The 26434-nt window shown below is 37.2% G+C and overlaps 1 protein-coding gene across 2 annotated transcripts in view; it reads left to right on the top strand.

Annotated features, from left to right (window-relative positions):
• BCLAF3 (BCLAF1 and THRAP3 family member 3) overlaps positions 1-26065 on the top strand; it is a 33052-nt gene extending 6987 nt beyond the window's left edge. For both annotated transcript variants that reach the window (XM_082278628.1, XM_082278629.1), the window contains exons 2-12: positions 755-826; positions 2805-3383; positions 3727-4392; positions 6720-6898; positions 7560-7674; positions 7860-7923; positions 8762-8880; positions 10679-10793; positions 14768-14863; positions 19183-19338; positions 21091-26065. In XM_082278628.1, coding sequence (XP_082134754.1) covers positions 786-826; positions 2805-3383; positions 3727-4392; positions 6720-6898; positions 7560-7674; positions 7860-7923; positions 8762-8880; positions 10679-10793; positions 14768-14863; positions 19183-19338; positions 21091-21120 — 2160 coding nt within the window. In that variant the 5' untranslated portion in view covers positions 755-785 and the 3' untranslated portion in view covers positions 21121-26065. The remainder of the gene's footprint in view (positions 1-754; positions 827-2804; positions 3384-3726; positions 4393-6719; positions 6899-7559; positions 7675-7859; positions 7924-8761; positions 8881-10678; positions 10794-14767; positions 14864-19182; positions 19339-21090) is intronic.
• Positions 26066-26434: the final 369 nt, after the last annotated feature.

The raw sequence follows: 26434 nt of genomic DNA, 5'->3' as shown, positions 1-26434 counted from the left end.
ACCAATCACATTACTTGTGAGTTTGTATATACTTTCATCACTTTTTTCCCAAGTTCCTAGGGTTTTTTTTGCATTCCCAGTTACCTTCAGGAGTCAGGAGGAGCACTTTGTCATAGGGCATCCATTGTATATTTAGTGTGTGTCTAGTTAGCAGGTTATTAGCAGGTGAAGTAGAGCAATGGAAGGTGATCTTTTGTACCTAGTTTGATTTGGATGGAGTGTGTGATAACCTAGCAGTTAAGATTTGATGGAGTAGTTAAAGTTTACAAGAAGTCTGCAACCATGTAAAAATTTTGGTCTATGTTACAAATTTGAAGTTCATATATATGAAGCTCAGGATATAACTCAATGCAAAAGCATTTTCCTTTATAAACTTTATTTTTAAAGCTGTCTGTTTCTCTCCTCTCTATCATCTACAGTATTCAACACATAATAACAATTGCACTATTTTTTTTTCGTTGCTGCAGCTTGCATGTGAGTTTATTAGCATTTAACAGCAGGTTGAATAGACATTATAAAATGGAGCAGTGATAAAATATTTAGATCTATAAAGAAAATATGCTGCATTTTAAGACCAGCAACTAGAGAAAAAAAGGTTGCTTGCCTTAAAATTGGTATTAGAGGTTTACCTTTTAAGTAAAACATCCTAAAAATACACCTCACCCCAACTTTGAAGCTTCTAGTACTACACTTGTTAAAAAAAACTTCCTGTTGCAATATGTAATCAGACTAGTAAATTATATAATTTTTACAGCTTCAAGAAACTCGTAAACACGTGAGAGAAGATGACAAGATCTAGATCAAGATCACCACGATGGAAACCAAGGTAAATATCTATAGCTTGTGTTCTGAAATGTAGCTCTGTGTAAGAATTTGTAGGACCTAAACCTTGCATTAGAGAAAGAAAATTGCATGCAGAATTGCAATTTGTAAAATGTGTTTTGTAATCTATAGTTTATTGTACAAGCTGAACACCTGTAATTTTTTTCCACCTCATGATTTTATTACAATTTCTCTTAAACTAGAAATGTTCAGTTTTTGCAGTCTGCCAAGAACCTTGTTCACCTTTCGTGTTCTGGGGTTTACAAGTACCTTAAGCACAAAATCCAAGCTCCAAAGTAGTTAAGGTTATTTTTACTCAAGCACCACCCTGTGAGTTTAATGTCTGTAACTCACTTCTGTTTTGCTTCTTGGCCTACAGGGAGGAACTGTTAAAAAAACCCCTAGTTTTGTGGTTTTTTTAAAAAACTTCCTAATTCAAACACCTTGGACTTTCTGAGGTTTGGGGCTGGTTTGTAAACTGATCTTTAGCACAGTTAGATATGCCTTGCAGCATAACATGAACTGAAAACTTGTGGAAAGTGGGAGTTGTTGCCCTTCTCCTTGGACATTAGCCTAGTAGCACGTGTCTTTGACGTTTGTCACCAGAATAACATCCAGCTTACTTCATGCTCTGAGTTACCTGCCTCATTTTTAAGACTTGCCATGCAAATTTGAGGTGCTAAAACCAGGAGGGTGGAATATAATTTCAAGCTTTTGAGAATGTGAAATTACTTTTCTGCTGGTTTTGGGTATCTTTTTGAAACAGGCTGAGTTGTGATGACCAAGACCAAGGGAGTTTGGATAACTCAGAAAAATGTGTGGGGTTTTTTATTTGTTTCTTTTGTTTTTAAAAAGAGAAATCTTATCCATGTCTGTTCTAGATTGGTAGCTGTGGATGTCATTTGAGTAAGGGCAGCCCCAGCTCTCATTAAAATGCAAGCCCTAACCAGACCAATGTGGGAGGGCAGCTGCGGTGTGGGTGCTGTTGGAAGTGAGCCATTATGGTTTTAGGGACATCTGTGGTTCTGAGTTTGAACTCATTTGCAAAAATGGAATAAATAGTTGTGCCAAACTGTTTATTTGCAATACATGCACAAAGGAAGTGGCTTGACTTCTTTCAACTTAAGTTTTTGTTTGTTTTTTATTAAAGAGCATGTCAAGAGTGTGCAGTGAATACTTGAATACAAGCAGAATTGTTATGTCTGGGATTACTTTCTGGTTCTTGTTAGTGGCCTATGCTATTTTTTCCTTTATTTTAAGGAGATATTGGCTAAAAACTCATAACAGGTTGCCCTTGTTTTTTGTAACTGTAGGTGAAAATGCAAAGCTAAGTGATGCAATTGAATCTTTAATTGCAAAAGCTGCAGTAACTGTGGAAGTGCATGTGTGTACATGTATGAACATGCATACAATTATCCAAAAGGCCAAAGCATCTTTCTCAAACTTGGTTTTTTCTGCAGGAAAAAGCCTACCTGTATGACAGTTTAAATATATTTTGTAATGCTTTCAGTCTTTCAGTTTTGAAGGTTGTTTTGGCATGCAAAGGAAACCTGAAGAGGCATTTTTCCTCCCTTTTTGAATTTCTTTATACACAGTTTTTCCTTCCCTTTTTTCTCTTGGCACTGAAATAGATAGGGAATGCTTGAGAAGTGTGAAAATATGTGTAACAGTTGTTTTCAACATAGTGGAAACTTCATGTATATTAAATTATTTTTAGTTTTAAATGAAAACTTCAAAGAGACAAAAATGATTGACTTTCTACAATTTCAAGTGGGTATTTTTACTATGAAAACTTTCAACATGGTAAAAGTAAGCCTGGTACTGTAGCCAGGAAAATGCCACTTTGATATCTTGTGTTAATTTTTTTACAAGCTGATTAAAATTATGTACTAAACTCTACTTCCTTAGGAAATAGATGTTCTCATTAAGAAATTGATTCAATTTTATGGGACTACTCAAAGTGGATTTTATTTTTGCTTTAGGTCCTTATCTCCAGCGTTTAGGAGCCCAGAGCACCATAGGCAAAGGCATGCTCATATTAATTATGACTGTGAATATAAAAGCTTTCGTAAGGACCCGAAAAAATCTATGCCTTGGAGAATAGAAGATGAGAAATATGGACAAAGCAATTCCAGGTTTGCACCTCACGGAAATAACCACCAGAGAATATATGAACGTAGGTCACCTTCACCAAACCTGAAAAGAATTCCCATGGAAGATGCTTATAGTCATAAGCCCTACAGAACACATTCATCTGAAAGGACTGAAAGCAACAGAAGATGCCAGTTACCACCAAAATACTCGGAAATACCTTATAAAGAGCATGATCGTCCGTTTTACCAGCACAAAATGGAGGACAGATACATGTTTGATCACTACAAAGTCACTGGAAATGAAAAAGGAATGAAACCTTTTCATAGACCGTTAGGGGCTTCATGCAAACTTGAAAGGAAATGGCATGAAGATGATTTGAGGCACCAGAGGTTACATGAAGAGAAGTATGGTCAGTCTCCCAGAAGAGTTTCTGATGAATTTACGGCAAGGAGCTCTTTACAGAAGAGGTATAGGAATAAAATAATTAAACCCTGGGTATTGTGGTGTAAAGCCTCAAGTGAAAGTCTGTTTTCATTATAGTTGAAGATATCCACCTTGAAACACGTTGGCCACTTTGTAGTTTAATTATGGGCGACTGGTAGTAGTGAAGTATTTGTCTTTTAAGTAAATCGTATTGCTGGCTAGAGTATGAAAGGATAATATTTCCCTCTTAAGAGCCCCTGCACATCTGTACCTTGGCGCGAGGGATTATGGGTTAAGTTGCCACGCATTCTGCTGTCCAACATTCTGCACATATAAGTTCTCGCTTTCTTCTCTAGTGCAAGTGTAAATTGCTTTATGTCAACACAGGTATCCTGAAGATCACGATTACAGAGAATATGGGCACACGTCTAAAAGGGCTAAGGAAATGGAGAGGTATGACGGTGGAGAAGTAGCACGAAATTCCAAGTGGAAGCAAGAACGTTCTTTTCCACCCTGCCAAGAAAAGGAGGAGCAAAGATATCCGGGTGCCCAGTCCCACCGGTCGGCTGAGAGGGAGTACTTGGGGGGGTCTGTGACAAAGATAGCCTATGAATACAGTCACAAACGGCGCAGGCATCCGGATGGGGAAAAGCCTTTTCCAGACGACAGAGCTCAGAAGTACGTGAAGCAGGAAGAGCAGAAGTACGGCTCTTCTAAGGGTGCCCGGAACAGCAAAGAGTTAGATTACTTTAGTGGTGGAAGAGCGAGACGGACTGAAGAACGGCACGTGGAAGATCCTGTTAAATACAGTTCAAAGAAGGGCTGCAATGCTTGTGTTAACTCTTCCAAAGCAGATATTGAGCTGAGATCTTTTAAAAACAAACTGAATGAAAGAGTAAGGAAAGACGGCGAATTGAGGAAAAACGTAGATTCCTCCAATAGCCAGCGTGACTCAAGTCACGCTGTTTCAGATGTGAAAATGTCAGATGCCAACTGTATGAGAGAACATCTCACGGTCAAAGTGGATATGAAGAAAATGGTGACCAAGTACAGGTATTGGTTTTCCTTCACCTTTGCTTTCTTCCTGTCTCTTTACAGTTTATGAATATTGGAGGAAAGCACGGTTTCTTTAGGAGGTAACCAGGACAAACTGTGATTATACCTTTTCAGTTTTATTTCTTTTTAAATGGTAACTTTCCTGTCTGGGCAAGTTAACTGTTAAACCTCTATTAAAACAGACAAATAAAACCAATTGACCAACAAATAGAACCAACCAACAAAAAAAACCCAACAAAAAACCAAAAACATTTTATGGAGATTTATGAAGTGAAAAGAGTAGATATGCCTGATACAAACCTGTAGTTAAAAGTTGGTTATTATAAGTAAATGTGTTATTTTTTTTTAGTTAAAAACACCCCTCCCCCCCCCCCCCCCAAAAAAAGCAAAGCCCAAATGCAGAAAAGCCTAGTCCTGTGCTTTCATCTGAAATACGATGGCAGTTTTTAACTGTCTTCCCTTCTTTTTTCTGAAAATCAGCTAACCTTTAAATGCATAAATCTCAAACACATAGTCAGATGTTCAAGATCTCAAGTTCAGTAAAACTGCCAAAAATGAGAAATCTCAGAGTTGTCATTTATTGTTGTAACAAAGTGGCAACCTGTTGAGGCATCAGAACTGAAAAGCAGTAGAGTCTGCTTACATTTATCTTCTGTGTCATAGTCGTGTTTGCATTTAGCATTCCCAGTGCTGGCTGCAATGGAAGAAAAGGTGGCAGTACTATGAAACTTCAAATGATAAACACATGGTAGAGAGTAAGCAGCTTGCTTTTGATAGATTCTTGCAGGGTTTTCTGGTTTGTTGCCTTGCTGTTGCAGGGCAGGATATCTTATGTTGGTAGTAATTGCTTTTGGAAGAGATTACCTTCCTTTCCAAAATGATCAGCCTTAATTTTAAAGGTGTTTTGCCTCTTGTCCCAAATAAAAGATCTATAAGAATTTTTTTCTCTTTGCACTATTACAAAAATATGTAACACAAGGGAGAGTTACAAAGACAAGTTACTGCATGTAAAGGGCTAATATTCAAGACTGAGGAAAGGGAGATGGAGTAATGCCTGCTCCCACCATTGGGCTAGGACAAGGTTTTGACTTCCTAAGTGATAATGTTAGGAAAATGGTTGGGTTTTGTTGCAAACCCACAGGATGATTCTTCTATCTAGTAGCTTCTCACTGCTGTTTTTGAAGGTCATGCACAATGGACGTGGTAATTGTTTGCAGACCAAAGAAACTGCTATGTTGATTACAGCTAATTTAATGTGTGGACAGTTTGCTCCTGCAGCCAAAAGTGCTAAATATTTTATTTGTTCAAAGATAAGAAGAGTAATTTTACAGAAGCTGATGACTCGGAATATTCATGCTGCCTACTTTAGGCATTTAAGAAACACTCGACTTGAAATGACTCAGCTAAGAAGAATAGTTTCTTTATAAACCTGGGGAGCAGGTAGAGAATTGAAATATCTAAACCTGAGGTTGCTTGATTTCCTTATTGTATGCATTTATTTCCAGTTTGCTAGGGGAAAATAGATGATTTGTGGCATCTGCTAGAGGCTATTTCTAATACAATTTTTTTATGGAATTCTAGTCTTTAATGCTTCTAATACAGGATGACCAGGCACATAATCACTTTGCAGAATGACCAATTAAAAGTCTTTATCCTAAAAGCTTTTACATGAGCTCTTGAGAGTCCTTAATTTATCTTTTAGAATGACAAGAATTTTCCTTGCAACAAGAACTGTAGGGTTGTTGAAGTGTTGACTTTCTTGTCAAAATAATTTTTGAGCAGCAGTGCAACCATTTGGGGTGTAAACTTACTTAGAATGAGTAAAAATTTACAAAAAGATGGTAAGCACGCTGTTAAATTCACACGCTGCTACTGAAGCAGTTTCACTGCTGTTTCACTAGGCTCAAGTGATGATTCAGTTCCTAAAGATGAGAGACTTTTTTTTTATCTCTGAACTGTTCTTGAAAATTGCCTGGTAGCTCCTTCTAAACAAGGCACAGGCATAGTTGCCTTTTAGAATTATTCTAAAGTCTATCAGGATCTTAATTTTATCTAGATTTGATAATCTAGTTGAATTAAGTTTAAAATCCAGAAATTTTGTATTCCTGAGAGTGAAATCATCTCTTCATATTTTATTATAGATTTTCTTCCTTATGGCCTTACTAGTTTTTTAATTTAAAAAAGGAACAGAATGAGATTTTGGCTTTTAATCCCATTTATTCCTAAAATCAACTTCTTAATTTATTGTTTTGTTCTACTTGTCTATTTCAAGTTTTCAGATTTAGATAGTTCCTTTAAAATAAACTATAATTTTTTTATTCTAGGACTGCTTCTAGTCACACTACAGAGAGGCAGATGTCCCATGATCTGGTTGCGGTTGGCAGAAAAAATGAAAATTTTCATCCGGTGTTTGAGCACATGGAATCTGTAACACAAAACATTGAAAATGACCCATCAAGAGAATTTACTCAGGAAATAATCACAATTATTCATCAAGTTAAAGGTGGCTGTAATATTTGTGTAATATGTATGCGTTTATGTATATGTGATTACTAAACTCAAAGTTAATGGTTTAGATATGATGTCTCTGTAACTCTCAGGTGTTTGCCATTGGCTTCATTTCTATCTTGGCTTCCTTTTGTATTGTTTAAGGAAAATGTAGGTTGGGGATTTAAAGTAGTTGGGTGGAGGAGGACTGCAAGAAGGTCTCAGGCCATAACTGAGGCATTATTGTGAAGATTAAAAATCAAAATGATTTTATGCTAGTATGTGAGAGTAACCTGCCTGTTTAGGAAACATGACAGGAGAAAAAGAGTTTTGCTGTAATCACAGCTCTCTAGTTATATATAGTTCCTTTAAATTTTCAGGTTATTGTTCAGGCAGGTGCATCATGTTCAGTGTTGGACTTTATAGATTCTAGTAATTCGAGTCCTACCATGGTAGAGCTGACGATTGAGTTTAATCTTACCAAATAAGGTTGTCTAAGTTGGGCCAGCCTAATCTTTCATTTGTGCATATTAAACTGCAAGTGGAAACAGTGTGAAGTTTCATTTCAGTAAAGTTGCCATGGTATCCTTAAGAGTTAATCTTTTAAAAGATAGATTCTCCCCCTGTGCATTTCAAATACTACAAATGACATTCGTGTATTTAATATCTCTTCACAGCAAATTATTTTGCATCTTCTGACATAACTCTACATGAACGGTTCTCAAAAATTCAGGATAAATCAAGTGCAAATACAAATGAAGTTAAAATACATTTGGATCCAGAAATTCACAGGTAATTGTTGAACTTCTTGTCTTAAGTTTTTTGCATTAAGGTCATTAATCTTCAGTACACAGTGTGAAGTTTTTATTTATTATTTTTACCTGCCTGTATCTTTAAAACATTCTATAGCCTGGTCAAGAATGCTTTTGCTTTTATAGTGATGGCATTTGTTTTTATGCAGTATTTTTGTGTTCCAGGAGGATTGACATGTCTCTAGCAGAACTTCAGAACAAACGAGCTGTGCCATCTGAATCTCCCCAGGTATCGTGATTGCTTAATTTTTTGGCGAGCAGTGAGTTTAAATATTATAGATGTAAGCAATGTTTTCCCGTTGCTGTTGGCACATAATTTTTACGTGCTGTGAAGACCACCAGTAATTTGAGTATTTTGAAAAAAAAGCACACCTGAGCATCTTTACAGATACCAAAGTGATGTAAGAGTATTGTGTTCACTGAGGAGTAAAATGCAGATGTGTTCTCCAGGGTAGCTGAAGTGTGGTTATTCCTGCTCCTTGAACCCCTATCTGTTTTAAAATAATGTAAATACTGAGTCGGTGACTGATACGTGGTTCTTGCTTTTCCTCTGAGTTTACAAAAAGTCTTAATGTTTCTTCTACCCTAATGTTACAATGACTCAAAATCCATATAGTACCTCAGAATGCTATTTTATCCCATGCTTTCATCTGGGGTCAGAAGATTTTCTGTCTTCCCTTTTCAAGCTCTGCTTGCTATGATTTAGTTACCATTCCTTTTCTATAGTACAGGTATGTGGAGATTCTGCTTGATTAAGGATAGAACTTCTTAAGATTTACTGAAACTTACGCGAATATTTATGCCTTGACAACTCCATGCAGAATTCCAGTGGTCTGTTCGCTGTTGCTTGGAAACTTGTAAAAAGGCAGATGGTGCAAGAAAGGATAATTGCTTAGGACCACTTGTTATTGCTTTAGACTTTGGATCCTTGGGTTGATATGAACCTGTCCTATGTGCAGACAGCTGACCTATGTTAACAGTGTACAGGGTGCTGCCCCGAAGGACAGAATCAGGTTGGTGTTCAGTTCTTACCAGCTAACTTGGCTTCAATCCTCCCTTTTAACTAGAACATTGTAAGAGTGTTAGAAGACCCAAATGATCTACGGTATGATATAGAAAGGAGAAGAAAAGAGAGATTGAAGAATGAAGATGAGAGAGTGTTTCATGTAGATGGTGTAACTCCAAGGTAATGAGCAAATAATCTTGTTGGCCCAAGCCTATAGTTCCCTTGTGTGTTCTTTTTGGGCCCTTCCACAGCTACATTCACATTTGTTGTGATTCTTTTCCACAGTTAGGCCTTAAAAGTTTGACTGGGACTGAAATTCAACTGACATACATTGCAAACTACTCTGTAATGAGGTGTTACCTTGAAAGAGGTTAAACTGCAATAGGTAAAAATGAAAAGCAAGCACCAACTATAGCACTGAATGAGAAGAAGGGACAAAATTAGTTTGAAAAAGTTTAAGTATTTTTAAACTCTTCAATGGGCCACATAACAACATTCTCCTGGTATTTTGCAGTTACGTAAAAGCATTTTAGGATGAATACATTTGTTTTGTTGCCCTACTGGTTTGGTAATAAAATGTGAAATATCAGGAAATGGAATTTTTCTATGTTAACATAGAAATGTTATCTAATTTTAATCTGTGTTAACATAGATTCTTGGAGAATTTGAAAACTTAGATTTTTGGAATAGCATTTTACTCCTATGGATTTCTTCAGCAGGTTTGTTAAAGGTTTTTGCCCCAAAGGTGTTTTCTAACTTCAGTCATCCTGTTTCACTTTTGTTGTTGTGAGGTCAGTTGATTAGAGAGAGAGACTGTTAGTAAAAATGTTGATTAATGAATTTTCAGTGTGTAATAAAATGTACTCACATTGTAGTGATGATTTGTAGATTGTTCTTAGTATGCTGTTCTTTATTCATTTTAAATGGAGTCTGTAATGGCAACTAATGGCAATACACACATTTGGAAAAACAGACTTGTGAAGCTGTAGAAGAAATTTCTTGTATTTGAGATTCTTGAAACAAAAAAAGGTTAACAAGTGGAGGAAAAAAAATCCCTGGACTTCCTTAATTTCCCCCAACACACTTTCCCAGTTACTGTCCTGCTTATCTTTTATGGGAAGTGTAACTTTCCCTACTAAGTATGGCTATCCTGGAGTTTGTTGTCAGAAGGGTTCCACTGTCAGGGTAATGTGGGCTGAGGGCAGTAATGGCATGAAGGATCTGTAGAATTTTCCTGAGGTTGAGAGGTTTTAATGGGTCACATCAGAGACTGGCAATGCCTCTGAGCTTATTAAGTGTGCTGCTCTTTTCTTCCTTAATTTATTTTGCAGCTCTGAAAACTGTTGTTTTGTGTTTCGTAAAATACAAATTCTGACGTTTGGTGGTTACTTTTCATGGTAACTGTTTTATTTAGAAGTTTACGGATGCATCTGTATTAGCAATATGCTCAGTAAAAAAATAAACCCACAAAATGACCAAAATCATTAAAACAAACAAGCAAAAGCCCGAAGTCAGAATCGGTTGCTTGCTGAGGATGGAACCGGAGGATGTAGCTGTTCATCTGAGCTTCTGTGAGTTTGGGAATGTCGTCAAAGGGCAGGTTTTGTACAATTCACACCGATGGCTCGGTGTTGAGGGGCTCGACTGCGGAAAGCGTTTCCACCAGCGGAGGGCAGCAGTGACCGGCGGCACGGCTGAGCCAGGGAAGCCTGGCTCTATAGCCGGGATTTCGGGAAGTAGAGCATCTCTGCTCATTTGTCGTTGCATAAGAGTATATAGATTGCTATGGAATTCTCTGCAGTTTCAGCTTGGACTAGGAATTTGTTGATTGTCCTAGGAAAATTTACTTCAAAGCCGTCACTTCACACTTGTGATACAGATGCTAGAATAAGCTAGTTTAAAATACAGGGTGTTGATATGCTAGGGCTTTAGATATTAATTGTTCTTGTGCTCTCTCTCTCTCTCTCTCATACATCAGGAACCCGCAAAGCTGCAGTCTTTCAAAGTTACAGACATCTCAAGTTGATGGCTTCCAAAAGCCTGTGAGGTTCATTAAGCCGCCTTTCAGGAAATTTATTGGGAGACCTCATCTGGTAAGCTTAAATGTAGACATAGTAGCTGCTGCACTGTTGGTGTATAACTAATATTTTGCTGCACTGCCTATGCTGATGTAAATTTAACAATCTGTGATGTCTTGCCCTTTTAAATTTTGAGTGAGGCTTTTTTATCTTCTGTCTATGCTCAACAATAAAACTACTCATAATTTCACAGTTCTTGTGCAAGAGTCTCCTCAGGTATTTATTGAAGCAGAGACTAGTACATCTGTGCTAAAACCACTCTGATACCACTCCTTTTCATAAAAGAAGTTAGTGTCTAATACCACATTTTTTCCACATAATGGTGTAATTACCTAAATGATAAAATAGAAGGCCTTGTTATTGAGCTAATCTGAGTCAATTGAGGTAATCTGAGCTAATGTTAAATAGTTTGAGAAAAAGAATACTCTCCTGCATTCATGTTGACAGTGGTTGGAAGGGAAGGCCTGAATCTTGTATAGGTGACATTGTTACTGAAACAGTGTTTCTTTTCTCTTCATCATGATAAAAGTTCTGAAAAGCACTTATTTTAAATAAAAATGAGAGGCAAATCTCAGAAATAAAGAGAAACATCTGAAATAATGTTCCTGAGGATGAAATGTTAAACAGTGGAATATCACATCTCTTGAATAATGCATTTATGAAACCTAGTTTTGGACAATTATTCTTTAGGCTATCTTGCTGTGATGTGCTTCAATACTGAAGTGGGCAAGACAGTAATATTAGGTCCAGTGGAAATAAATTTGTCCCTTGTGGAAGAATTGTAATCAATTCCAGGTGTTTGTGCTTGTTTAACTTGGGGAGCTGGTGAGACCAGAAAAGCTTTTTTAAGGTGTGCGGTATAATTCTAAACCACGTTTTTTTGTCTTTCTGATGGCTGCAAAATAAGGAGACTTACATAAATTGTCATTATACACTGTAACTAATACCCTATGGAGAGGGTTCCAGAAGCCCATGAAACTTTTCTGAGGTCCATCAAAAGTAGCTTTTATGTAGTCAGTTCCAAAATGTAGGTGCTTTGCAGATGCAACGGTGCCTCCTTCAGTGTAAAGAAACACAAGTTTTTAATGGTAAAAAATATTACTTACTGAAGACTAAGATTCAAGTCTCCCAAAGCAAGTAGTAATGGCTCGTTAAGTAATTGTCTTTGATCTGGCTGAGGTGGAGTTCACTTTCCCATAGCAGCCCTCACGGTGCTGTGCTTTGCGTTGGTGGCAAAGTAACACACCAGTGTGTTGGTTGGTAGCACACCAGCGTTTGCCCTTCAGTGGGCAGGGCTCCATGGCATCAGAGATGCCTCTCCCCCTCCCCCCAACCCCCCATACCCAGTAGGCTGGGGATAGGCAAGATCTTGGGAGGGGACATAGCCAGGACAGCTGACCCAAACTGACCATATGACATCATCTGCTCAGCTAAGAGAAAGGAAATAATAATAATAGCTCAGAGAAAATGAGGATGATGTGGGAGGTAATCGGTTATTGTGGCATTTGTCTTCTGAAGCAATGTCACTGTACTGAAACTCAGCTTCCTGGTAACTGGCTGGACATTGCCTGCTGCTGGGAAGAAGAGAACAAATCTTAGTTTTCCTTTGCTTCTGTATGCAGCCTTTCCTTTTGCTTTATTAAACTGCCTTTGTCTTGACCCATGAGGTTTTCTAAATTTTATTTTTGCCTGCCAGCCCTGCTGAGGAGGGGAATGAGAGAGCTGCTTGGTGGGTACCTGTAGTACCTGGTGGTATCCGGCCAAGGTCAACCCACCACAGCAATACTGTAATTGCAAATAAAAAGGAGGTTGGTTTGAAATAGACACTGAATTATTGCTAAATGTACTGAAGATTCAGGAAGATTGCATTTTCATATTTAATAGTGAACTGCAGACATGCAACTTTTAGGAAGTCCTGCACTGCAGAAAGGAGTAATCCCTTTGGAACAACAGTAGCTGTGAAAGCATGGGTATTAAAAATGCAGGCGTCCTAAAAAAGGAATGATTCTTCTTGGTCAGCCTTACAGAAGCTGGTTTACAGACAAGCAGAAAATCAAAAGCTGTAGTTGAAGTTCAAATATAATGAAAATATAATATTTGTGAAGTTAATATTCAGTAATTGGGGTTTGAGCTTGAACTTGAAGAAAACTTAGGCCTGGAAGGTACAGTTGTGTATCTAAGCTTGATTGTAAGAATTGCCCACTTAGCTTTGTACCCTGTTGACAAAAGGAGGCTAGCTAAAGAGTAAAGTAGAAAATCAGAACAAGTATATATTTGTATTCCTCCTCCTCCCTTTTTTCTATTTCTTTTTTTTAAAGTCTCTGGTTTAGGAAGTTCCTGAAAAGTGGTTTGCTGTACTTTTGCATCAGTTCTGATGTTCATATTTCTGTGGAAGTACTTTAGTCTTGAGGAAAGTGGCAATGGGAAGGGCTGTATCCAGAGTTAATTAAGGCAAGCTTTGTTTTAATTCTTAGAGGTTTATTTTTAAGTATAATGGGAAATTTTTTTAAACATTTTTTTTAATCTTACTGGATTAATTCATTCATTCAGTACTTCAGTGTACTTCAGCTGGAAGCTTCCTGATTTAATTGTGTCATATGTAGCAAGTTAATTTGACTTTGTGGAGTGTCTTCATTTTCTTAGAATAAGAAGGGAATTGGGAAGTTCCAGCCTTTTCTTGGAAAAGCCACTTTGATTACTTTGATCTCACTTCATAAAATCTTTCTTCCTCTCCTTTTGTTCTCTGAATCCCTTCTTGTCAAGGCATTGTAAGAAACTGAATAGTTAACTTTTAGGCAACAATATAATCTAAAAAAAAAAAGGAAAGCTAAGTTAAATCCTAGTTAAAAGTTATCTTGGATTCTAACACCATTCCATTATATTTATAGCCCTCTCTCTCCCCACACAATTATTAAGTGTTACCAGAAAGGTTTGGCAGTTCGTTAGAGGACAAATTCTGGGAACAGCAAAGCATGCATTTGCATTTATTATTAAATACTAGTATATATTAAATATTTCAGGAGAGTTCTCTTCTTAGGTTCCTTTAAAAATGTATTTCAAGCTGATAAAATTTCCTTTGAGGAAACAGTTCAACAGCACTGGGATGCTTCTGTGATTATTCCAGAATGGACCATAAACAAATTTATTTGATTGCTGAGAGTTCATTAGCACATTCGTTCTGTCTGCATGACTCCAGTGTAGTATATGCAAGTATATGCCAATGCTTCTGTAAATATTGACAATCATATGCAATGATGGAAGAGAACCACATCCTCTAGAAGTAATTGTCATAGGGAAAGTTGGAAAAGAGCCAAAATGTGCAGGTAGGTCAGTGGCTGGAGGAGTGCAGGAGGTCAGTTAGGCAACCACGGCTGTTTGACTGCAGCTGTTCAGAGTGTTGGCACAACAATTTCAATAGTAGTGGTCTGTCTGACTTGCTTTTGAAATTGTGCTTCTGTGGCAGGCAGGCGATTCTCAAATGCGCTCTTGAAAAGAGTTAAAAGTAGCATTTTCTAAGGACCTCAATGTGCTACATGCTGTTGTTTTGCTGTGGAGGTGTGTCTCTGCTACACACTAACCTATGATGACCAGAGAACCAATCTTGTTGCCCTTATTCTTTCTTGATGCAAACCATGACTGCTGTGGCAGCCTGTCTGCCGTACTTGATACATGCAAGTGTAGGCATCTGTTCTGGGAGGGAGGGATGGAGAACCTTAACTTCGTTGTTAGCTGTTTAGATCTCTCCAAGAGGATGATATTCCTGGAGGATGGTCTGTATCATCTTTAGCTCCTGTGGGCTCTGCTGTCCCTTCAGCCAGCCTGGACTGCAGGCCCAATGCTCCCGTTACTCCTGTTCCGTCAAAGAGTGTCATTGTGTCAAACACTACAAGACTGAAAGTGTTGCAATATTTGTTAGTATAACCTGAACAATTTTTATTTTTTTTCTTGAATAATTTAGTAACATGAAGCTATAACTGTTTTCCTACTAGAATTCTTACTATTCTTCGAAGCCAAGCGACACTTACCCCCACAGACGCATTAGAGGACACCTTGAAAATGCAGGACCCATCAGAAGGCACTTTAAGGTACAGATCAGATTTTATCAGATGTTTGTTACATAAAATGGTGGTCAAACCTGATGAGTTTGGTAACAGGAGACACGCTTTAGAAGGTATTAAGTGCCATGAAAAATAGTGTCATCAAAGCCTAATTGTTTCTGTTGGAATAATGGGAGGCTTGGCTTTTAGTAGGTAAGAGGGCTGGCAGTGGATTGAACAGGGTTGTATCCAGCCAGTTGAAATAAATAGTTACTGCAGAGTCAGGAATAAGAATTGCAGGAATTGCACAATGACTAGGAAATTCATCTGTCCAAAACCCAAGCTGCTGAGCTTTTTTCCTTCATGTGACAGAAGCCTGAACTTTTTCCAAAGACTGGAAGACTTGAGTTGTGTTACTTTCAAAACTGTATTACTGTTATTTTATTAACTGTTTCATATAGGGATTTCTGGGGAATTAGTGTCTTGTAAATACCCTGCATACTGCTGGCTATGCATTAAAAAAAATTGAAATAACTGAGGTTTTATTCTTGGGGCCCCAAGATGGTAAAGGGATGGGCAACTGTGCTTCTTTCTCAAGTAGAACACCTAATGCCACCACCTAATGCATTTTAATTGTAAAATGTGTCCTGGGTTCAGCAGAGAAACAATTTATTTTTTCCTGACAGTGGCATGTTATGCATGGGTCCATTTAGAGTTGTTGGTGTGAGGAAAAGTATTAATCAAATCTAGAACAACTTATACAAATTTTCTACCTTGAAATTGCCCCTACATTTTTAACTTGCATTCTGAAGAGTAAAACACAGAATAGATAGCCACCTTTTCTGTTTGGTAGATAGTGAAGTAAAATTTTAATGGCTAATTAGCTGTCATTTTAGGATGTAACTTTGGAAGGCGGGGAAGTGTCGGTGTGGGTTGTGGGGGTTTTTTTCCTTCTTCTTTTTCCCCCCAAACACAAGAACTGTTGGATAAAAAGACTTTTTCCTATTTAGGTGTGGTTTGACAGTCAATCTTAGTCAGATAGCTATGCTAACACTAACAAAAACTATTGTCTTTGTTCTGCTGGAGAAAGTATTCTTCTAAGTTAAAAAGTTCAAACTGTTCAAAGCCTGATACAACTGTTTCAACACGTAAGGACATCATAGCCTGTTATTCTGTATCCCCTCTGTGTTGTCAGCTTCTAGCACTGGCTGTGGTGTATCCCTGGTAGTTGATGCTCCCTTCATTTAAATCATTCTGCAGTTCTGCTGCAGAAGTGTTACAGTTCTACAAGCATGGAAGTGTCTATTCAAGTTGTCACCTCACTTATATATGAATATTGCAGTATCCAGTGATCTGTCCCATGATGCTCTAATATTTATAGGGAAAATGGCATATGTACTTGTATTGCAGTTTGCTTATGTGTATAGCACTTTTATCATTGCCATGGAAACAGTGGGGTTGATTTGACTTAATTTCCTCAACTTTTCACATTTAAATTCCTCTTGCACAACAGAGTTTTTTCTTGCTGTGCTGTTGGTGAAATGGAGGTGACTTGACTATCTTCTACACTCAGGACTCTCTTGACTAATTATTTAAAAGAACAGCAACATACAAAGAAACTAAAACCTCACCAAAAAAAATCATATAGAATTCCATTCTCTGCCTTCCTCTTTCCTCACTCCCAAAAAAATCAAGCCCCACACTTCTTTTTCTTGATATATAAAATGGGGGCATTTAAACTTAATAAGCAAAAAGTGATGACTACTAAGAGTTTTTAAAAAAAAACATATGGTCTGCACTATGTTAAACTTCTTGGGGAAAGAAAAAACTGCTGTTCTAAAATATCTTATAAAGGATCTGGAGAAGTCTTAAAAAATTTAAAAGGTCTTTTTTGTAAAGACCCTTTGCCATGAATCACCAAGTCAGCCTTTAAGTAAGTAAATGCAAAGTAGTCTTTAAAACTAAACCTCATTTGCTGCTTAAAATAAGTTTAGTGTATTATTGGTTGTGGTGGGTTCATCCCTGCCAGCAGCTAAGCACCACACAGCTGCTGCCCACCCTCCCCTCAGCTCCCTTCCTCTCCCAGCAGGATGGGATAGAAAATGTGGAGAGCAAAAGTGAGAGAACTCATGAGCTGAGATTAAGATGGTTTTACATAGTGAAGAAAAAAGTGATGCAAAGGCAGTCACTCATCACCTGTCACAAGGTGACTGATGCCCAGCTGGTCCCCAAGCAATGGCTACTTGCTCCAAAACCCCTTTCCCTCAGTTCCTTTTGCTGGAGATCATATGGTGTGTAACATCCCTGTGCTCAGCTTGGGCCGCCTGTCCTGGCTGTGTTCCCTTCCAGCTTCTTGTCCACCCTGGTGTCCTGCTGAGCAGCAGAGTAAGGGAAGAGGAGAAAGTGTTGGTGCTGAGCAATAGCCAAAACTCTGGTGTGTTACCAGTGCAGTTTTAGCCACAAATCCAAAACATAGCACCGTGCATGCTCCTGTGAAGAAAATTACCTCCATCCCTGCCAGACTCAGTGCAGCCACATGTATTTGCTCATATATCCTTGTTTTAGAGCTTCAAGCTCCTAGGCATTGTCATTAGCATTATTTATAAAACAGCCTTAATGTAAAACTAGATGCCACTTTATCAGACTTTTTTCTTACTTCTAGACCAGAAGTTAATAATGTTTTCCACACACTTTAGATTATCTTGCTTTTCTCTAAGCTGTGTGTGAAAGAGGTGCCTATATGCCAAATGTATATGTAATCTGTTAGCTTTGTCTACAAGTGATGTTGTTCTACATTAATATTACTGCTGTGTCCTTCCCTCCCCACTTAACATGTAGATGCTTGAGTTGAAACTTTTAAGCTGTTTGTAAGGCAATTTTCAATATCTTGCACCTTTTTCCCATCCCTTACTTTACCTGGTCCTTTGTTTATTGTCATACAAGTGCAGTGGCAGACCACGAAGGCCTCCTTTCTATCACTGAAGTCAAAGGGAACCATAGAAGGAGTGGGGAAATGGGAACTTTTAATGCCAACTCTGTTCAGGGCATTAATCCAGCATTAAAAATGCCCTTCAGATTTCCCCATGATAGGCATATACCCATGTAATACAACCCAGTGCAAGGAAGTTCTTTGTGCCTGCACTCTGATACTCTTCGAGAAAGTGATTGGCATTGAAGAGCCTCTTGCAAGTGTCCTCCATCAGAGCAACCCTGGGGGAATGATGGGGCCTTCTCACTCATCTCCTACAAAGTAGGTGGGTGAAATGATTTGGGAAATAACAGAACCTCTGCATTTGCATAAAGAAACCTCTGTTCTGTACAGTTCTTTCTTTATTGTTCACCAGCCACACAGTGGAAAACACAGTGGAAGAAGTGGTACTAAAGTTATTGCAACCTCAGAGCATGTGATTTTTCTTGAAGTGATCCATACTATGTCAAAAGGAGACAAATTTCACCAAAGTAATTTTGTCATGCTCAAGAAGGGCTATTTCTGTGACATACTTTGTTTTCTCCTACCCTTCGAATGTGTTCATAAAAGATAAGAAGAATTTATATGGCCAGGAGGTTTTCTCTGGTTTTAGATGAAAACCCATTGTTTAAATTTGCAGTGGGTGTTGGAAAACTTAAAATGGAAGTGCTGGAAAACCATGGAAAATTATGACAAATAGTTTTTATTACTCTAAAGATTTTTACTGCCTGTTTTGTTGGGGATCTGAGTGCCTAGGAATGAAAATCTTTTTCAAACTTCAGTGGCTGTGATCAGTGTTGATCTTGCTATATCCTTTCTGTGTGTTTATAATGCCTTTCACCTTTAAATCTTCTGATATCTCTGTGGCCTCTGCTCCTAGTCCCACACTAGGTTAGTTTGCAGTATTCCACTCTGGAGGCATCAAAGGACTAGAGAATGTGTGTGTGTTCAGAATGTCAGACATTAAAGCTCTAGGAAAAACATCTGTACTGACTTGTGGTAGTGGGACTCTTTAGACTCAATACGTGTGCCCACTGCAGGCTTGACATCGCTGAATTCGGTAGTGGCTGTGAGGTGTTGTCTTAAAGTTTTTTGTTGATGGAGTGTGCCCCATTAACAGTTCAAAACATTGTAAAATGTTGCACAATATATTTCCTTTTTTTCTACAAGGAAGATAATTTCAGATGTTTTAAACAGCAAGTGCAATACAGCAGTTCTTTGAGCCACATGGTCTGAGGAATAATAAATGGATGTAAAGGAAGATAGTGTGCACTTGCAAATGCATGCTTCTGTCATTGAGTACTGGAAGTTTTACATGTGTATAACTGTAAATATGAACTTTTGAGTTTTGGTGCCCTCATTTTGCACATTTTTTTCTTCCCTTCCCCCACCCTTACAGAGCAACTTTGCAGATGGCCGTTTGCAACCCCATTATAAATCAGGCTTAGTGCAGAAGGGTTTATATATTCAGGCTAAGTACCAGCGCTTACGTTCTGTTGGTGTAAGGGGATTTGCCACTAATAAATTCAGAGATGGATTTTTGAGGAAAGAAAAGGTAAGTTGGATTAATTTATTTTTTAATATGCATATTCATAGGATCCATTTCAATATTTACATCCCCATGGAATAACTTGGATGGGATTTTCTGGAATATTGGCTCTTCGTAATTTGCTGGCAAACTTGATTGTGCACTTCTGTTTCCCTCCTGTTTATTCTATGGAAACTTGCTGAAACTTGCTTTGGGTAACTGCAAATCAGAGGTGCTTTCTGAGATTCTGTGGTTGCTTCTGTTTCAGTATTCTTTCCTTGAGCTCAGCTGATCTCTCTTCCTACTGACAGGACAAGAAATTGTCCCTTTGTGGAACAAAATATTCTGTCCTGTTAAATTGAACGATATTAATAATTTTTTAATACATCTATGTGCTGCTCCTTTTTGTTGTGTTACCTTGATTATGTGCTTTAAAATATGCACTGGAGTGCTGCTCTGAACAAAACTTCCTGCACAATATAATGTCTGTAAAACGGTTTGATAAGCTTAAACTGAAATAGGCATATCTGGTTTATGGGGTTTTGATTTGCAGAGTGTATGGGACAACAATCTTGAACTGCAGAAGAACTTTTGAACCATATAAAATATTACAGTTTTTGTGAGGATCAGTAGTTAAAACATACTAAATCCTTTATTAGAATTGATCAAATGTGATCAAAGTAGGATGAAGTTACTTGTGACATCAGGGAATTGGATTAGATGACCTACACAGCCCCTTGCAATTCTGTGCTTTGTGTGAGTTCTTGTTTTGTAACTCTGTGTCCATCCAGCTACAAGTAAATACACTTGAATAAATAAGCGTTTGTATTTGGATTAGAGTTTAGCTCTTGGAGCACAGAAGCATGTTAAAGCACAGGTTCTTACAACTTTTTGCAAAAACCCGCAAGTTCTTCTGCCCAGGGGGCAGAAGAAAAAGCCCCCAAAACCCCTTAAGGAAACACACATGTAAAAACAAAACAAAAAACAAACAAGCAAAAAACAACCAACAGAAAGAAAATTAAGCCCTTGGGACAAGGTAAAGAGATCATTTGTTACTGAAGTATTTGGGCAAATGCCTTTTATATTTGCATGGGCTCTGAGAAGTGTTATCTCTGAAAGTTAAATTTAATTGAAATTAGTGGAAAATAGAAGGAGAAAGATATTTCCCCTCTGCCCCCACAAAATTATGACCTTGTAAAATGGATATAGAAGTCTTAGAATTCTGTAGTCAGCTATTCCCAACAATTTCCAATGTTCTTCTATAATTGGCTGTTAAGATTCTTGTCTGGAACCTATAAAGCATACTTCACACAGTCTGGCTACTAGATATGATTTGAATCAGAGAATCATCATGAGTTCTGAATTTTAATTTTTTTTTTTTTATGCCTGATGAATATGAGTGTGTCTGAGTTCAAGTAAAATAAATCCTGAAGAATGACAACCATTTTCTTAGCAGCCTACTGTTTGCTGGTTGGCTAAGTCCTAAAAACCAGAACTGTTCCTGAAATTGTAGCATTTTGCCTATTGTAATGATTAAACTTGTCAAGATCTGTTAAACTGGTCTGAGCATCTTTATTTCACTATTTCATTTGAAATAATAATAATGCTGCATATGTATCCTTTAAGGTACAGTCTTTATAATTGTGCTGTTTGAATGCATAATCGAAAAAATCTTGCATGTTACATATGTAACAGTACATACATACAGTACTTAGGAAGATTGGGAGGGTTTTTCTGCTATTACAACTTACAGTAATGATTTTTTTTTTCTCTGTGTAGGGAAATCTAAATATTGCAACAGAAACCTGAACTGAGCTGAGATCCTGAAGTTGAAACATAACACAGCAAAGGGAGCATCTGTTCAGTTTTTGACAACTTTCTCAAGACTTAAAATAGGATAAAGGAACTAACGCTGTAACTTTCTTGATTAAAAAATAACTTTATTTTGAATGCTGCAGAACTTTTTTACAGTTTTAATAATTGCTTTTAAAGTACAGTATTCAATTGAAACATCGTATTATGTACTTTTAGTTCTGTTTGCATACCAGTCTCAAGTATGGAAGTCATTGAAGGGAGTCTTATTTATTGAATACTTTTTCTCTAAGCATGATGTTACAGATGGAACTTGAGTTGTTATACCCAGACGTTTATATGTTGAAAGTTTATTGCTTATGTAATAATAAAAAGAAAAAAAAAAGTGCCTGAATTGTTTGGTAATAGCACATTAGCTCAGGATTTTCCAATTAATGACCTTTTAGGTTGTGCAATAGATTTTACACCTCTGTTCAGTCATTTCCATAAAGCAGTATTTTGTATTACTTTGGATTAATAATATACTTGGGTTTCTCATGTGTATATACATTTGTAAATTGTTAGAATATTGGAACAACTTCCAACATTTGATAAAAATTAATGGTAACAGGCAGGTATGTAAAGTACTGTAGCAGTAGCTTATAACTGCACTGAAAGCATATTTGGGTTTGTTAGAGGATTAGTTGGTTTGTATTCAAAATTATTCTGTCTCATTATATTTTGGTGTATGAGATTCTTGACCAAGCCACATGTTCTCTAATATTTTTTGTCATAAATGATTTGGTGATTTCCTGGATTCTAAAATTGGGGCCTGAAGTATTAAATTACAAGAAAAACAAAAAAATGTAAGTTTTTGAAAGCATGTCTTCTAACAAAGAAATTGTTCATAATTGAAACTGCTTTAAATGTAGATAGCTGGCGATTTTGTTCAGAATGATTCTCTGAAGTTTTACCCTACTGCATTATTGTTAGGCTGTGTGCAAAACTCAAATAGCCAGACCTGTTTCATAAGCAGCTATAAACAGTATTGTGTTTATTTCCTGTTTATAGCCTTTGCCTTAATTCATTATCTATGCTAGGGTTGTGTGTTTGTATTGCAGATTTGTTCGGACTTCTTATTGACAGTAGATTAAAAATGCATAGCACATAGTCTTAAGAGATGTTCTTTTCCAAGAAAAAAGTTGTTCACAATATCCAGAATACATGCAGGCAGATGTATTTCCATATAGAATGCAGGCTAGTCTCTGTTGTGGCTGGTAGATCAGAATTTGAATTCTGGGTTAGAGGTATGTTCACAGAAAAGTAAATTTGGGGTTTTGGGTGGAGAGTCAGGATGTGATTTCTGCATGCTTTTTTGTAATTTTTTTTTCACAATGCCTTCAGTAGAGAGACTATTTGTAGTTATGGTTCAGAACAGTTAAAATGAGTATGACTTGAGCTGTTCAGTTCATGGATGTTCTGCTTGGCGTTCATAGGGAATAAGGCAGGAAGTGTGCAACATCCATTGATGTCATGGCCATTCAATGATAACAGATGGTTTGTTTCTAAAACACAGGTTTTCAGTTTAAATAACAATCATTAATAATTTAACTAGTTTTTCAGTAACTTTGACATGCATAGACAAAATGGGAAGTGGAAGGAAAGGAATTCCCTGGCCAAACAGAGGCAGACAACCTTCTCCAGATAAGAAGGTAGTTTTTTACTTAATGCTGTCAGTGATGAATCTGGCAGAATCATCTGTGTAGATTTACTGGGAGATGAAAATAAGGAATTGAAACAACAGGTTAAGTGAGTCAACCCAAAGCAGATGTGGAGTAGCTGCAGTTCTGGTCAGGCTGCTGGTAGGGGAGTGTTGCACATACCCTGCAGAGGGGGGCAGGTTTACCCTGGAGCCAACAAGTCCTTCACACTGCTCTGAATGTGCACTGTAAAAGATGTGAGAAATGAAACCATGTATGATAAAGGACAAACTACTGAGGCAATATTGTCTTATTCAACAGGATACTACTGTGTCTGTAAGCTTCCTGCAGTGTTCATATTAAATTCTGCAAGAGAACTCTTTGTTGAGCAAATGGGAGAAGTGGATACATGAAGAAACTTCTGAAATGGCAGTTTTGCTAACACTGTTCGGAAGTAATGCTGGAGTAGTCAGACTTCAGTCAGTTAATGCTGCTTTAACCAGGTTTCAACACGTGACTGACTCCTGATTTTGTGCTTTATTTTGTCTATGCATGATTAGATATCTCTAACTTGTTTTGTACGTTAACAGTTTAGCTTTGTGTTTTATTTCTACAACTGTGAGCAACATATTGCAAAGAAGTTTGTGGTTTTTTGACTTTTTTGCTGACTTTGATTTCCCCCCCACCCTTTGGTCCTAAGATGAATGTCATATTAAATGTAGTCTCTGATTCAGTTGGTTTATCTTTTGTGTGATACCATTTGCTCAAATCACATTCTTTACCAATAATTTTACTTAAATAATTTTGGATTTTGTCATGATAAAACCTCTTACATGCTATAAAATGCATACAGAAATTATTAATTTTATAAAAATTCATGGCTTAGGTGCTAGAAGCATCTACTCCGTGATATGATGTGAGATATTGCTATGTAGATTTATCTTTGTGAATTACAGAGACTTGTGTGTTTATACTCATACCCAATTCAGCTTGTTTATTGTTTTAGCACAGAAAATTCTTTTGTACTGGAATACAATGTTTGGTTGAGAGCAATGTATTGAAGTTACTGTTTGGGTTGTGGAGGCAGAAGAAAAAGGGTTAAGTAGAAGAAAGGTCAATTTACTTGAATAACTTGGTGCCTTTCTCTATTGTGACTGCATTGTAGAAAACACATGTACAAAGACTTAAGTACATTGCATTCTTTCTAGTGGGAGCATTGACTGATAACAGTTCTTGTTAAAGTAACTGTTTACTTTAAATAGGTGTGTAAACTTCTGTAGGAAAACAGTGACTCTTTCGTTACTAAAGTGTGTCACTGTATTTGCATTGGAAGGGCAAGTTAAAATGTGATTGTCTTAAGAGCTTTTTAGCTTTCTGGTTTATACTTTGAAAATACATATGTGAATTGCCTTTGTTTTGTTTAGCTTGAAATGGCTGTTAAATGCTGTCATTTTCAGTTGTTCACATGTGAAATTTTATTTTTAATTGCTATCCAAAATGCAATGGGTTTAATATGACTAGAGTCTTCCTTTTAAGTGTCTAAAATACTAAGTTACTATAATGCTGGCATTTATATTGCTGATCCATTTAATTTCTGCATAAATTTATTAGAATACTTACTTTAAATGTGATGATTGAGTTCACAAGGTTAACAAAATTCTGGGGCTAGGAAGAAGCAACACATTGCAATGTTTCTATAAGCCTGCCTTAACTCTAATAATTACATGTTTGAAATCATTTTACCTGATGCATATAGATGGTCTTGAGACCTGAACATAACTGTCTCAACTCAGGTAACTGATAGCAGAGGACAGGAGTGAATCCAGCTGATCAATCGCCTGCTGTGTAGTGTTTACCTGCTCCCATATTCCCTAGGGCCCCCGGCTGAAATGCTGAGTTTTCTTTAAATGAACTTAGTTGCTTTAAAAACAAAACCAAACCCCAAGATTACACTTTTGTGGCATTAAAGGCAGAGTTCTCAAAATTGCTCGTTATGTATCAGAAGGTCATTTTCTGCCATGTCTGGGAAATGGATAATAAGAGATGTTTGAAGAAGATGACAGAAGATCATAACAAAGAGAGACTGATTTCTCAGTATTCACCTTAGAAGACTGTAAATAGAGGGAGTTTTTTAATTTCCTTGCTTTCCTAAAGGAAAGCTTTTCCCGTACTGTGCTGAAACCCAACTCTTGCCTTTCTTTAAGAGTCTGAACAGCAATCTACAAAGTTCTTTATGGGAGAGCCCTCTAAAAGAAAGACTTCAGACTTCTGTCCTAATGAATTGGGAAAAAACAGATGTTTCTGCACATAACTCTGACCCTTGACAGACTTCATTCCATTGCTGCAGAATTTGAAGATAAGAAGTTGTTCAGCCTCCTTACGAAGGAAAGAAAGAATAAAAGCCATTTCAAGATATTTGAAAGCCTCCTCGAAACACCTGACTCCCTAGCAGACCGTAAGGATAGCCATGAACATTTAAATGTGTTCTGTTTCGAGCTTTGTGAGCATTATTTTTCAGTGTCAAGATCAGAGAAAACTCTTGTCATAACACCTGCCCCTTCCTTCTGTCCCTGATGGTTTTTGTTGGAGGGATTTTGAGTGGGTATTTAGCCATGTGGTTTAATAGCCTGCTACTTTTAATACAGTTTTCTTCTGTTCACTGCTCTGAATTTTGTCTAAGTAGTCTAAATCTCATGTTGTCTTTTTAATATTTCATTTTCTGTAAATAATGTAGTAGATGGCTTTCATTTTGTGACTGGCTTCTCACGTCTTTAGTATTGAGGGGAAGAGACAGTGGAAACAGTTGTTGTTCGAGTATGTTCTTCAAGGAATAAAAAGAGCCTCATTGTTTTGTTTTAAGAATAGCAGGAATTTTTTACTCCCAGTTGAATGAGGGGAACTAATGTCCACTTCTAAGGAATAGATTGTTGATGTTATTTATACTGTAGTTTCTCAAGGACTGTCTAATGTGTGTATGTGTACATGTATGTGCACATGGAAACGCACTGTTAGAGAAGCCTTTAATGTAATTATTTGTAAGTGTGGATAAGAAATGACATTTTTAAACTACTGAAGCTGGAGTTAAATGCAAATGCATTTTAAGTCTGTAGTCTTTGAGTTCACAACGGTGCTTTTGACAATGTTACCCCCCTATCTAAAAGCCTCGTTCATAAGTATATATAGTAAGATGTAGGTATGTTTATATGTATGTTTAACATAGTTTATATAAAATAAATGTAAATTTTGTTTCTACAGACAATAAATGTTTTCACAAAATTTCTACTTATAAATAATTCAGTGATTTGATTCAGTAATTGATGTCTGGTGTAATTTTCAGGGTACAAGAAAAAAGCTTTTTTCGAAATCTGTTGTGGAGGGGGAGTGGAAAAGTACAAAAATGTTACTACACTTTGTTAGTGGGAGTTTTCTGTTTTTATACACAAATTAACTACCTGAGATTAGAACAGGCTCTTTTTGCTCACCCTTTCATTAACAGTCAAGGTGCTCATGCTGTACAAGGTTACCTATACTTGATCTTTTATACCAGCTTTTTTTTTTTTTTTTTTAAATCTGCGCTTCTCCTCTGCTGCTGCTGTAGGTTTTTTCCTCAAGGGTCTTTACCTGTGGGAAGA

The sequence above is a fragment of the Coloeus monedula genome (genome assembly GCF_965178545.1).
Source record: "Coloeus monedula genome assembly, chromosome: 3".
NCBI lineage: Eukaryota > Metazoa > Chordata > Aves > Passeriformes > Corvidae > Coloeus > Coloeus monedula.
Note: the sequence above shows the minus strand (reverse complement) of the source record. Positions and strands in the feature narration are given on the sequence as shown.